The following is a 13,319-nucleotide window of genomic DNA, read 5'->3' on the forward strand; positions in this document are numbered from 1 at the left end:
TTTAATTCATATGTTTTGGTTTTGCCCTACAATTGAAAAGTTTTGGCGGCAAGTATTTCATACCTTCTCTCAACTTTTTAGGGTCCAATTTGACCCAAATCCCCTTACTACCTTGTTTGGTATTATTGCAAATGAAGATATAACTTTAAATACTCCTAACCTACAGGTTTTAGTTTTTACCTCTCTTTTAGCAAGAAGAGCAATCTTGCTTAAGTGGAAGGAGTCTACCCCTCCTACACATCTTCAAAGGCTACGTGATATTATGTCATATTTAAATTTAGAAAAGATCCGCTGCTCAGTCTTAAATTCGAAACAATCTTTTTATGATATTTGGGGACCTTTCCTAAATTACTTTTCCAATTTATAAAGTTTAACAGTGCACAGACTTTTATGTATATTTTTATCTTCTCTTCTTAAGTGAATGTTTTTTTTCTAATTATCCATTGTCATCCATCAGCTTTTTGCTTTGGTGGTTGGTAGGGGGTTGACTTTTTTTATATATAAAAACATTTCTTTTATGTTGTATGACCTATCTTTAAATTTTTGATTACAGAGTGGTATACCTTTGTGTTATGCTATAACATTTTGATCAATATTACAATATATGAATGTACACAAGTTATGTTGAGATGTATCTATGTGTTGCACTCTGTAAATCTTTTTTTCTTCTGAATAAAAATATTGTAAAAATAAAAGATGCAGTGGCTTAGAAAGCTCACCAATGACCCTACTTCCTCAGGAGGCTAAAGAAATTTTTCATGTCCCCATGAACCCTCACCCTTGATTAGTTGATACACCATTGTAAGCACTCTATCTGGATACATGATAGCTTTGTATATCACCTGCTCTGCACATGACCACAAGAAACTTCAGAGTTGTGGGCACAGCCCAGCACATCAGAGAAACCTGCCTCACCTCTGTGTACTCTGTCTATACTTCTCATCAGTACAGAAAAGCAACCAGCATGATCAAAGTCTCCACCCACTCCAGACACTTCTTCTCCTCCTGTACATCAGGTAGATGATACAAAAGCCTGAAAGCATGTGCTACCAGGCTCAAAGACAACTTCTGCCCCACTGTTACAAGTATAAAATGGTTCCCATATCATGAGGTGGACTTTTGACCTCAGTCTACCTTATTATGTTCCTACACTTTACTGCTTACCTGCACTGCACTGTGCCTGTAGTTACTGCACTTTAGTCAGTATTGTATTGCTTTACCTTGTCCTACTTCAATGCCCCGTGTAAAGATTTGATCTCTATGAACAGTATGCAAAAGAAGCTTTTCACTGTAGCTGAGGGCATGTGACAATGATAAACCAATTTCACTTCCATACTGGCAACAAATGAAACGTGCTTTACATTTACATGTTGGCTGTAAAGTGTCCAGTGCAAAGTTACTGCAAGAGAATGTGGACTTGCAGGGAGCTTGCTTCAAGTGTATCGGTGCTTTGACAGTCCTGCTCAGATTACTATCCAAATGAAGCATTCCTGTGACCTCCTTGGACTTGCCCAGGTTTTTAAATGTGCCACATAAAGCGAACTACTGGGGGATGTAGATAGTGCATGCAGCTTGAAGGGTCCAGATCTCTGGTAACTACGACATTTGCCTGATGCATTTATTCCCAGAACCAAAGCAAGTAAAAAGCTTTAATTTACATTATATTCTTATATTTGTTTATATACATTTTATATTATGTATATAATAATTATCTATTAATTTCATCAATCATGCAGACTCGCACTTCTTCACAAGCTCTTGCCATTTATTTTAGAAACAGAAAATGCTGAAAATACTCAAGTTCAAGAGCTCCAGCGTACGAAGGTTCTCTCTACAGTGCTGCCTTTACTGTTGAAAATGTCCAGTACTTTCTACTTTTATTTCACGTTTCCAGTATATGCAGTTTTATCCTCGCATCTTCCTCCCGCTATTTATTTCAAATGAAGCCAACTTCATTAGTTGGCAAACGAGGAGACGTGACGTGCATTCTGATTGGTTGGCTTGGGGACTGTTGAGCCGAGAGTTCTGATTGGCAGCGCTGGTTGCTGGGGGATACGGAAACTGGAGGAGACAGGAGCGGTAGCGACTGCGCATGAGTAATACGGTGTCGTTTGGGGGGCAGCGAGGAAGTGTGGACAGGTTCTCGTAGACGGGGATGCGTACGTAAGTCTGGGGTTTATAGATGGGAGGAGGAAAGGGGTATGGGAAGAGAGGAAGAAGAGAAAATAAAGCAGGAAATGAGGGCAGGAAGGAGGTATGGCAATAAGGGTGGGATGGGGTGAGGGTAGCGCTTGTGGGGTAGAAGTGATAAATGGGAAATATGTTCCATGTATGCATTCCATATTATAAGCTTACACAATTTCCAAAAAGACGTTTCCAATTTGCTCAATGTCTGTTTATGTTTTGAGAAGAGGACGATTATTTTTAATGTTGAAGTATTTTTTAAATTGAAAAGCAAAATACTACTGATGCTGGAACTCTGAAATAAAACAAAGTAAAAATGCTTGAAATACCCATTAAGTCGGGTAGTAATATGTGGAGCGAAAAAAACTACTCAATCTCCGTTTTATATCCTTTCATGAAACTGAGGAAATTTAGAAAGTGAGTGTGGAGAGGGAAGGGTGAAGAGAACAAGTGGAAATATTGGTGATAGGATAGGGTCTAGTAAGCTCACGTGTTGATACAGTTTCTCCAACTTGCAGTTCTAGCATTTTATTCTTTCATATATTAATGTTTGCTTTCTATTTGCATGATCTCCTTATAACTTAGTTAAAAACACTGCATTTTCCCTATTTCAGTGACATTGTTACTATATTGTCATAATAATTATAATTTATATGTGAGCCAGTCCTCATTGGTGGAGCAGAGGTGGAGAGGGTTGGCAACTTTAAATTCTTTGGTGCTATCATTTTGGAGGGCCTATATTGTGCCTAGCATGTAAATGCAATGTTGAAGAAAGCATGGCAGTGTCTCTACTTCCTTAAGAGTCTGTGAAGATTTGGTATGCCTTCTGAAACTTAAACTTCTATATACCGTATGTGTGGTGGAGAGTCTATTGACAGGCTGCATCACATCTTGGTATAGAAACACTTCAATAAATGGGGCCTTGAATGGAAATCTTATAAATACTGGTGGATGTGGCCCAGTCCATCATGGGTAAACTCCTCCCCATCATTGAGCACATCTATACAGAGTGTTGTTTCAAGGAAGCAGCATCTGTCATCAGATATCCCCTGCCACCCAGGTCATGCTTTCTTCTTGCTCATGCCATCAGGTATAGGAGCCTCAGGACTTTCACAACTAGGTTTTGGAACAGTTACTACCCCTCAACCATTAGGCTCTTGAACCAAAGAGAATAACTTCACTTTCCCCATCATTAAAATGTTCACTAGAACACTGTACCGGCCCTTCAGCCCTCGATGTTGTGCCAACCCATTTATTCCTTTTCAAAAAAAAGTACTAAACCCACACAACCCCTGTCACCATCTATTTTTCTTTCATCCATGTGTTGTGGGTGTCCTGATGTCTCCCCTAAATTTCCTTCCCTTAACTTTGTACATTTGCCATCTGATGTTTGCTATTTGTGCCCTGGGAAACAGGTACTGGCTATCCACCCTATCTATGGCTCTCATAGTCTTGTAGACCTCTATCAAATCCCTGCTCATCCTTCTACGCTCCAAAGAGAAAAGTCCCAGGTCTGCTAATCTTGCCTCATAGGACTTGTTTTTCAGTCCAGGCAAGATCCTGGTAAATTTCCTCTGCACCCTTTCCATAGCTTCCACATCCTTCCTATAATGAGGTGACCTGAACACAGTATTCTAAGTTTGGTCTCAACAGAGATTTGTAGAGTTGCAACATGACCTCTCTACTCTTGAACTCAATCCTCCTATTAATGAAGCCTGGCATCCCGTAGACCGCCTTAACTATCCTATCAACCTGTGCAGTGACCTTGAGGGATGTGTGGATTTGAACCCCAAGGTCCCTCTGTTCATCCACACTCTTAAATAACCGACCATTAGCTCTGTACTCAGCCTTCTGGTTTGTCCTTCCAAAATGCATCACCTCATACTTATCAGGATTGAACTCTATCTGCCACTTTTCTGCCCAACTCTGCATCCTGTCTATATCCTCTTGTAACCTTTGAGAACCTGCAGCTCCATCCACAACTCCTCCAATCTTTGCGTCATCTGCAAACATACTCACCCATCCCACCTCTTCATCCAGGTCATTTATAAATATCACAAAGAGCAGGGGTCCCAGGACAGATCCTTGCGGCACTCCACTAGTCACCGATCTCCAAGTAGAATACTTTCCTTCCACTACTGCCCTCTGCTTTCTTCCTGTAAGCTGATTTTTTTTCTATTATTATTATCCAAACAGCCAAGATTCCACTGATCCCATGCCTCATGACTTTATGGATGAGTCTCGTGGGGAACCTTGTCAAATACACTGCGAAAATCCATGTAGACCACATCTACCGCCCTACGCTCATCCATTTCTTTTATCACCTCTTAAAAAAAACTCAATTAGACCCATGAGGCACGCCCTTCCCTTCACAAAGCCAGCCTTGAGTAGTCTGTACTTCTCCAAATGCTCGTAGATCCTATCTTTAAGAATCCTTTCTAATAGTTTGCAGACCACCGACATAAGACTCACCAGTCTATAGTTCCCAGGATTCTCCCTATTACCTTTTTTAAACAAGGGAAATACATTTGCCATTCTCCAATCCAATGGCACCTCCCCTGCAGAGGATTCAAAGATCATTGCTACTGCTCCAGCGATCTCTTTCACTTCCCATAGCAACCTGGTGTATATCACGTCTGGCCCTGGGGACTTATCAATCTTGATATTTTTAAGAAGATCCAACACTTCCTTAATCTCCACATTGTCCAGCACTCAGGCCTGTTCTATTTCAACCTCACCCTGATCAAGGTCCTTTTCACTTGTGAATACTGAGGTAAAGTATTCTTTTTGGACCTCTCCAACCTCGTCCACCTCCAGGCACATGTTGCCCTCTTTATCCTTTAGCGGCCCCACCTTAATTTTTGTCATTCTTCTGTTCTTCACATAGAATGCCTTGGGGTACTCCTTAATCCTACATACCAGGGCCTTCTCATGACCCCTTCGAGCTCTCCTAAGTCCTTTCTTAATCTCCTTCCTGGCTACCCTATATTTCTCCCGAGCCCCTCCTGCTTCCTGCTTCTACTATCTAACATATGCTTCCTTCTTCCTCTTGACGAGTTGCCTTGTGTTTCGTCAGTGATGGTTCCCTTTTCTACCATTTTTTCTTTGTCTCAGTGGGACAAACCTTTCCTGAACCCAGCACAAGTGGTCTCTAAACTACTTCCACATTGCTTCTGTGCTTTCAACCTTGAACATCTGTTTCGAATTTACTCTAGCTAGTTCCTGTCTCATCCATTCATAGTTAGCCCTTCCCCAGTTAAGCATTTTGCCGTTTTGTCTATTTTTATCCTTTTCCATAGTTGTGCTGAAGCTAAGGGTGTTGTCACTGTCACCAAAATGCAAGAGGTCTGTCACCTGACCAAGTTCATTACCCAGAACTAGATCCAGTATGACTTCTCCTCTCATTGGCTGGTCCACATACTGTGTCAGGAATCCTTCTTGAACACATCTGACAAATTCAGCCCCATCCATTCCCTTTGCAGTCAGGAGGTGCCAGTCAATGTGAGGGAAGTTGAAATCACCCATAACTACAAGCCTGTATTTCCTGCACCATTCTAAAATCTGCCTGCTTATCTGATCCTCAGTGTCCCGAGGGCTATTTGGGTGCCTATCGACTACTGCCAGCACAGTGACTGATCCCTTCCTATTTCTGACTTCCACCCATACGGTGGACACTCCTTCTGCAGCGTCCTCCCTTTCTATAGCCATGATACTATCCCTGACCAGTAATGCTACTTAACCCTTCTACCTCCCATCCTATTCCTTTTAAAACACCTAAAGCCCTGTACCTGTCTCACCCATTCTTTCCCTTCTAGCCAAGTTTCAGTAATGGCCACAACAGTGTAGTTCCACATACTGATCCATGCTCTTAAGTTCATCCCCTTTATTCCTAATACTCCTAGTGTTGAAGTAGACACATTTCAACCCCTCTAACTGGCACATTTATGTTTTGTCCCCTGCCTGTCCTTCTCACCAACTCAGAACACATAGCATCCTGTCCTTGTCCTTCTAACCTGATCTCTGCACTCACATTCTGATTCCCACCCCACTACCAAATTAGTTTAAACCCTCCCCAACAGCTCCAGCAAACCTGCCTGCCAGGATATTGGTCCCTTTCCAGTTCAGGTGCAGCCCGTCCTTTTTGTACAGGTCAAACCTTCCCCAGAAGAGATCGCAATGATCCAGAAATCTGAACCCCCACCCACTGCACCAACTCTTCAGCCATGCATTCATCTGTGTCATAACTTCCTGTTCCTACCCTCTCTGTCTCGTGGCACAGGCAGCAATCCTGAGAATACCACCCTTGAGGTCCTGCTTTTTAACTTTCCTAACTCCCTATATTCCTTCTTCAGGACTTCATCCCTATTCCTATCTATGCCATTGGTCCCCACGTGGACTACGACATCTGGCTGCTCACCCTCTCTCCTGAGAATAGACAGTAGGTAGTAGGTGCAGAAGTAGACCATTTGGCCCTTCGAGCCTGCACCGCCATTTTGAGATCATGGCTGATCAACTACTATCAATACCTGGTTCCTGCCTTGTCCCCATATCCCTTGATTCCCCTATCCTTAAGATACCTATCTAGCTCCTTCTTGAAAGCATCCAGAGAATTGGCCTCCACTACCTTCCGAGGCAGTGCATTCCAGACCCCCACAACTCTCTGGGAGAAGAAGTTTTTCCTTTCCTCACACTTATTCACATTAAACGTCATCTGCCAAGTATCTGCCCACTCACCCAGCCTATCCAAGTCACCCTGAATTCTCCTAACATCCTCATCACATGTCACTGCCACCCAGCTTAGTATCATCAGCAAATTTGCTGACGTTATTTTCAAAACCTTCATCCAAATCGTTGACGTAAATTGTAAACAGCTGTGGTCCCAATACCGAGCCCTGTGGCACCCCACTAGTCACTACCTGCCATTCCGAGAAACACCCATTCACCGCTACCCTTTGCTTTCTATCTGCCAACCAGCTTTCTATCCATGTCAATGTCTTCCCCCCGATGCCCTGAGCTTTGATTTTACCCACCAATCTTCTATGTGGGACCTTATCAAATGCCTTCTGAAAATCAAGGTACACTACATCCACTGGATCTCCTTCGTCTAACTTCCTGGTTACATCCTCGAAAAACTCCAACAGATTAGTCAAGCATGGTAAATGCTTGGTAAATCCATGCTGGCTCGGCCCAATCCTATCACTGCTATCTAAATATGCCACTATTTTATCCTTAATAATGGACTCTAGCATCTTCCCCACCACCGATGTCAGACTGACAGGTCGATAGTTCTCTGTTTTCTCCATCCCTCCTTTCTTAAAAAGTGGGATAACATTAGCCATTCTCCAATCCTCAGGAACTGATCCTGAATCTAAGGAACACTGGAAAATGATTACCAATGTATCCGCAATTTCCAGGGCCACCACCTTTAGTACCCGAGGATGCAGACCATCTGGACCTGGGGATTTGTTAGCCTTCAGTCCCATCAGTCTACTCATCACCGTTCCCTTCCTAATGTGAATCTGTTTCATTTCCTCTGTTACCCTTTGTCCTTGGCCCATCCATACATCTGGGAGATTGCTTGTGTCTTCCTTAGTGAAAACAGATCTAAAGTTCTCATTAAATTCTTCTGCCATTTCTCTATTTCCCATAACAATTTCACCCAATTCATTCTTCAAGGGCCCAACATTGTTCTTAACTATCTTCTTTCTCTTCATATACCTAAAAAAGCTTTTGCCATCTTTCTTTATATTCCTGGCTAGCTTGCGTTCGTACCTCATTTTTTTCTCCCCGTATTGTCTTTTTAGTTAAGTTCTGTTGTTCCTTAAAAACTTCCCAATCATTTGTCCTCCCACTCACCTTAGCTCTGTCATACTTCCTTTTTTTTAATGCTATGCAATCTCTGACTTCCTTTGTCAATCACTGTGGCCCCTTTTCCCCCTTTGAATTCTTCCTTCTCTGGGGGATGAACTGATTTTGCACTTTGTGCATTATTCCCAAGAATACCTGCCATTGCTGTTCCACTGTCTTTTCTGCTAGGCTATCCATCCAGTCAACTTTGGCCAGCTCCTCCCTCATGGCTCCATAGTTTCCCCTGTTCAACTGCAACACTGACACCTCTGAGCTGCCCTTATCCTTCTCAAATTGCAGATAAAATCTTATCATATTATGATCACAACCTCCTAATGGCTCCCTTACTGCAAGATCGCTTATCAAATCCTGTTCATTACATAACACTAAATCCAAAATAGTCTTGTCCCTGGTCGGCTCTCGTACAAGCTGTTCCAAGAATGCATCCCGTAGGCACTCTACAAACTCCCTATGCTGTGGTCCAGCACCAACCTGATTCTCCCAGTTCACCTGCATGTTGAAATCCCCCATAACTACTACGACATTACCTTTGCCACATGCCAGTGTTAACGCCCTATTCAACTTGCACCCAATATCCGTGCTACTGTTTGGTGGCCTGTAGACAACACCCATTTGGGTCCTTTTGCCCTTACTGTTCCTCAATTCTATCCACACTGACTCTACTTCTCCTGACCCTATGTCCCCCAGAATACTGAGAACTCGATCCGAGATACTGTGGACCTTCCTCTCTCTCTCTCTCTCTCTCAGAACCTCTTATCTGTCCCCCTAACTATCGAATCCCCTAACACTACTGCTCTCCTCTTTTCCCTGTTTCCTTTCTGAGCTGAGGGTCCAGTCTTGGTGTCAGAGACACGACCACTACAACTTGTCCCTGGTAGGTCGTCCCCACCAATAGTATCCAAAACAGTATAAATATTGTTGATGGGAATGGCCACAGGGGTGCTCTGCTCTTTCTGTCTATTCCCCTTCCCTCTCCTGACAGTCACCCAGTTACCTGTCTCCTGACTTTTCGGGATGACTGTCTCCCTGAAACACTGATCTACTACTGCCTCTGCCTCCCGAATGATCCGAAGTTCATCCAGCTACAGTTCCAGTTCCCTAGCTCGGTTTGACTGGAGCCGCAGCTGGATGCACTTTTTGCAGGTGTAGTCACCCGGGACAATTGTGCTGTTCCTGACTTCCCACATCCTACAATCGGATCACTGGACTGCCCTTATCTACTGCCACCATTACCAACTCCTAAATTAATTAAAGAAACTTACCCGGCCTTACCTCATTGGGAGCAACGTCGTCTTCCGCCTCTTCTTGCTGAAGCCTCTTGAGCCAAAGCCTCAAAGCTCCAATGCTTCACTGGCTGCTCTGCTTGAGCTACCCGTCTTTTTATTTGTTTGCGCTTTTCAATTTCCGATTGCACAATCAACTACTTTCTGCTGAGTCTGAGCTATTCAAATCTTGATTGACTTGATTGCACAATCCAACTGACAAAACCTCTCAAGCCAAAGCCTCAAAGCTCCACTCCTTCACTGGTCCACTCATTCACTGTTCCTGCAACCAATGGACTCAGTTTCAATGATTTTGTTTCATGTTATCTATATTTATTGCTTATTTATTATTATTTCTTTTTGTTTTTGCACTTTGGTTGAATGCCCAAGTTGGTGCGGTGTTTCATTGATTCTGTTATGGCCATTATTCTATTATTGATTATTGTGTATGCCCACAAGAAAATGAATCTTAGAGTTGTGTATGGTGACATATGTGTACTTTGATAATAAATTTTGTCATGTTTTGTTTATTGCTCTCCTTCTCTTTGTCTGACATTCACACCCATCCTTCTCCCCAGCAGCTTGCTTTTGTCTATATATTCTTAGTGCTTAATTCTGTAGAACTCAAGCTGTGAACTAATGCATTACTTGTGCATTTCTACTTTTTATTGACACTTATAGGCAGAAGGAACAATGTTAATAAAATCAAAGGTACTAATCTTCCTTGTAATAATGAGATTTACTCAAGTAGTTCTTATTTTTTGTCCAATTATGAATAACTCCCCTAAAAGTAGTAACTTTGCATTTCGTTGTTAATTGCAGTTATTGCTTGTAAAGATCATGACTGATCATTTCTCACCGCTATTTTCCTGTATTAACTCCATATAACTTTATTATCTGCACTCTTTTAAAAATAAATTATATCAATCAACTTCTAAGTTGAAGAGTTTACCATTTTCTTTCTGTTGGCTCAGTGCCACTAACTTTATCAGTTTGAGTTTTATTCTATAATAATGAGGGGTTATCTTGTCATGGTTGTAGAGAATGCTGATTTGTTTTGAAAGATAAAACCTCAAATGTAACATTTTTGCATTTTCAAATGGCGTATTTAAATTAGACAGCTGACTGGGAATGCTAATAATGCTAATGCTTCAGCTAGTAATATCAGTTTAAATTCAGTCAATTTTGTAAACTTTGTTTTTTTTAATTGTTTTGGGAATGAGCATAATTTGGGGGAGGTTACCATAATCAATAGCATGATGGCCAGTGTCACAGAACTGTACCTTTCAGCAATATCTCACCTTTCCCTTGCAATGTCTGGGTGGCACCGGCCTCAGCAGCAAGACAGCCCCACCAGATATGGTGATGTAATAAATTACTGTCTGGACTTTGTTAATCCATGTAATTTAGTCAAATACCAATAATGAAATTGAATTGGTGGTCCTTAATGTTGGACATTATTTGGATGAAGTACTGAGTTGCAAGGACATCAGATGTTCTGTATCTCCTAATTGTCCAGCTCTTAATATAGTTACACTGCCAGGTCTAAAGACACATTTGTCTACAGACCCTTCATCTTATATACCTCTTGAGGATTTCCAAGTCCCTTTGAGTGAACCTGGGAGCTCCTGTTCCTTGCTCTCTTCGGCAGTGGTCCTGTGTATTTTGCTGTCATGAGGCGAGCGTGTGTTTAAAGGCTGAGATCCTTGTATTGATGTACAGTTAACAAGAACCGGTGGGTCAAGAAGAAAATGGTGCAGGACACATGTTTAGTATCCTATTTCCAATACTTTTTCAGCTGACTTTGCAGTAATGAGCAATTTGCTGGAGGAATTTGATAGGTTGAGCAGCATCTGATGCAAGGTTATGACCTGAAACATAGACAATTAATTTCCCTACCTCACCCTCTACAGATGCTGCTTGATCTGTTGAGTTCCCCCAACAGATTGTTGTTCCAGATTTCAGAACTTGCTATCTTTGTGTCTTTGCATTTTTTTCTCTCTCTAGGTCAGGGGTGTCAAACTCATTTTAGGTCACGGGCCAGATTGGGCAAAATGCAGCTTCATGCAGGCCGGATCAGTCAGGCGCGTGCAAATGCAGCTTTCATTGCCTCCGTTTTTTCAGCCTGTCCTCATGTGTCTCAGTCTCTGCTATAACTACAAAGTGTTTTACTTCACAAATTCAGTTTCTTATGAAGAAGACTGCTGAGCAAGCATTATTTTTATGATTGGTATTAACTTACAATCATAGGCTTCATATCGCTGGACCATTAATAATTAAAATAATAGATCTATCTAAAATAATCTCGCGGGCCGGAAATGGCCCGCGGGCCTTGGGTTTGACACCTATGCTCTAGGTAATCTGGTTCAATTTTCTGGCAATTACTTTGTAACATAACTTGTGAAAAAGGTTGTGGGGGGACCAAATTGGGAAAGTGCAATATTGCTTTGAGGGATGAGTGTATGAGTTGTTTTAATTCTCTAAGCTACTAGGGCACTACACCAGAATGAACTTTGATCTTTTTTAACTAGATTTAAAATAGCAAACTATTTAAATATAGTATAGTGACTAAGGTATTTGCTGATGCAAAAATAACTATCTCATATTCTCCCCATTAGGAAGGCTGTCTGTGTCTTAAACTTGCTGGGCTTTTAATACATTAAGATGTTTATCCAACCTATAACGATTACAGTTCAGTGCAAGATCCAGATCCAAGATATTTAAGTGTTGCAGCATCTCTAACAGTTTTATTGTTCCTGTTTGCAGAGATCTTTGAATTTGTGCACTGAATTTAAGGCCTTTGGATCAACATGACATTCAAGCTTGTATTGTTAAGGCATGGTGAAAGTGCCTGGAATAAAGAAAACCGGTTTTGCAGTTGGGTTGATCAGAAATTGACGGAAAATGGCATAAAAGAAGCCCAAACATGTGGAAAAGTTCTGAAAGAAGCAGGATTTAAATTTGATCTTGTGCTTACGTCAATTTTGAGCCGATCTATTCAAACTGCATGGATTGTGTTGCATGAAATGGAGCAAGAATGGGTACAGATGGAAAGTTCATGGCGTCTCAATGAGCGTCATTATGGTGCATTAATAGGTCTTAACCGGGCAGAGTTAGCCGCGATTCATGGAGAAGAAAAAGTTAGGCTTTGGAGAAGAAGTTATGATGTCACCCCTCCACCTATTGATGAATCACATCCTTCCTACCATGAAATTTACAATGACCGAAGATACAATTTTTGTGATGTTCCGAAAGACAAGCTACCGAAAACTGAGAGTTTGAAAGAGGTTCTTGATAGATTACTACCATATTGGAACGAAGTGATTGCTCCAGAAGTAAAAAAGGGGAAATGCATTCTAATATCTGCTCATGGAAACAGTGCCAGGGCTCTGCTCAAACATGTGGAAGGTAAAATTGCAATTTTAAAAAATATATTTAAATCTGTACATTCCCATTATCTGTTGTGCTTTGACATGGAATATTGAAATGAAGTAGGCTTTCTTATAACTGTCGAGCATCCTGCTTTGAAAAGAATAGGCTGCAGAACTTTTCCATTGGCCTGTGTGATCAAGTAGACCACATGGATAAGAGAAACAAGCAAGGTAATGTGTTCTGGGAATTTTAACCTTGATAGTCAAAAATAGCTGTACAAGAGTTTAGTTTCAGAACAGTTGCTGAGATGAAATGTGTTGGAGTTAATTGTATTATTGGGTACAGGAGTGTGGAGCAAATCCTCGAGAGAGATTGCTGAAAATTTAGCTGTATTTCCAACTTCTCTGATGCTACAGAGAATTCCGATTATGAAGAAACTGGAGAATGTGAGTAAACAGAAACAAAATGCTAATATCCTAAAGATTAGTTTGGATGATTTGATTTCTTTGCCTTTTTACTCTTTATCTCTAGGTTGAGTGCTTGCACTTGTTCAAAATTGATTGTTTTAGAACTTATCTACTTATTTTCCTCTTGAGTGCCAGCCTATCCCTTGGTAATTGTTTATTGAATGAG

The 13,319-nt window shown here is 41.5% G+C and overlaps 1 protein-coding gene across 2 annotated transcripts in view; it reads left to right on the forward strand.

The window, feature by feature from the left end:
* Positions 1 to 2,055: 2,055 nt before the first annotated feature.
* Positions 2,056 to 13,319, forward strand: part of bpgm (2,3-bisphosphoglycerate mutase) — a 37,758-nt gene continuing 26,494 nt past the window's right edge. Inside the window, exons 1-2 of one of the 2 annotated variants that reach the window (XM_059987581.1) lie at positions 2,056 to 2,163; positions 12,081 to 12,722. In XM_059987581.1, coding sequence (XP_059843564.1) covers positions 12,125 to 12,722 — 598 coding nt within the window. In that variant the 5' untranslated portion in view covers positions 2,056 to 2,163; positions 12,081 to 12,124. The remainder of the gene's footprint in view (positions 2,164 to 12,080; positions 12,723 to 13,319) is intronic. The other variant, XM_059987583.1, reaches the window with a different exon arrangement.

This window comes from Hypanus sabinus, chromosome 13 (genome assembly GCF_030144855.1).
Source record: "Hypanus sabinus isolate sHypSab1 chromosome 13, sHypSab1.hap1, whole genome shotgun sequence".
Classification (NCBI taxonomy): Eukaryota; Metazoa; Chordata; class Chondrichthyes; order Myliobatiformes; family Dasyatidae; genus Hypanus; species Hypanus sabinus.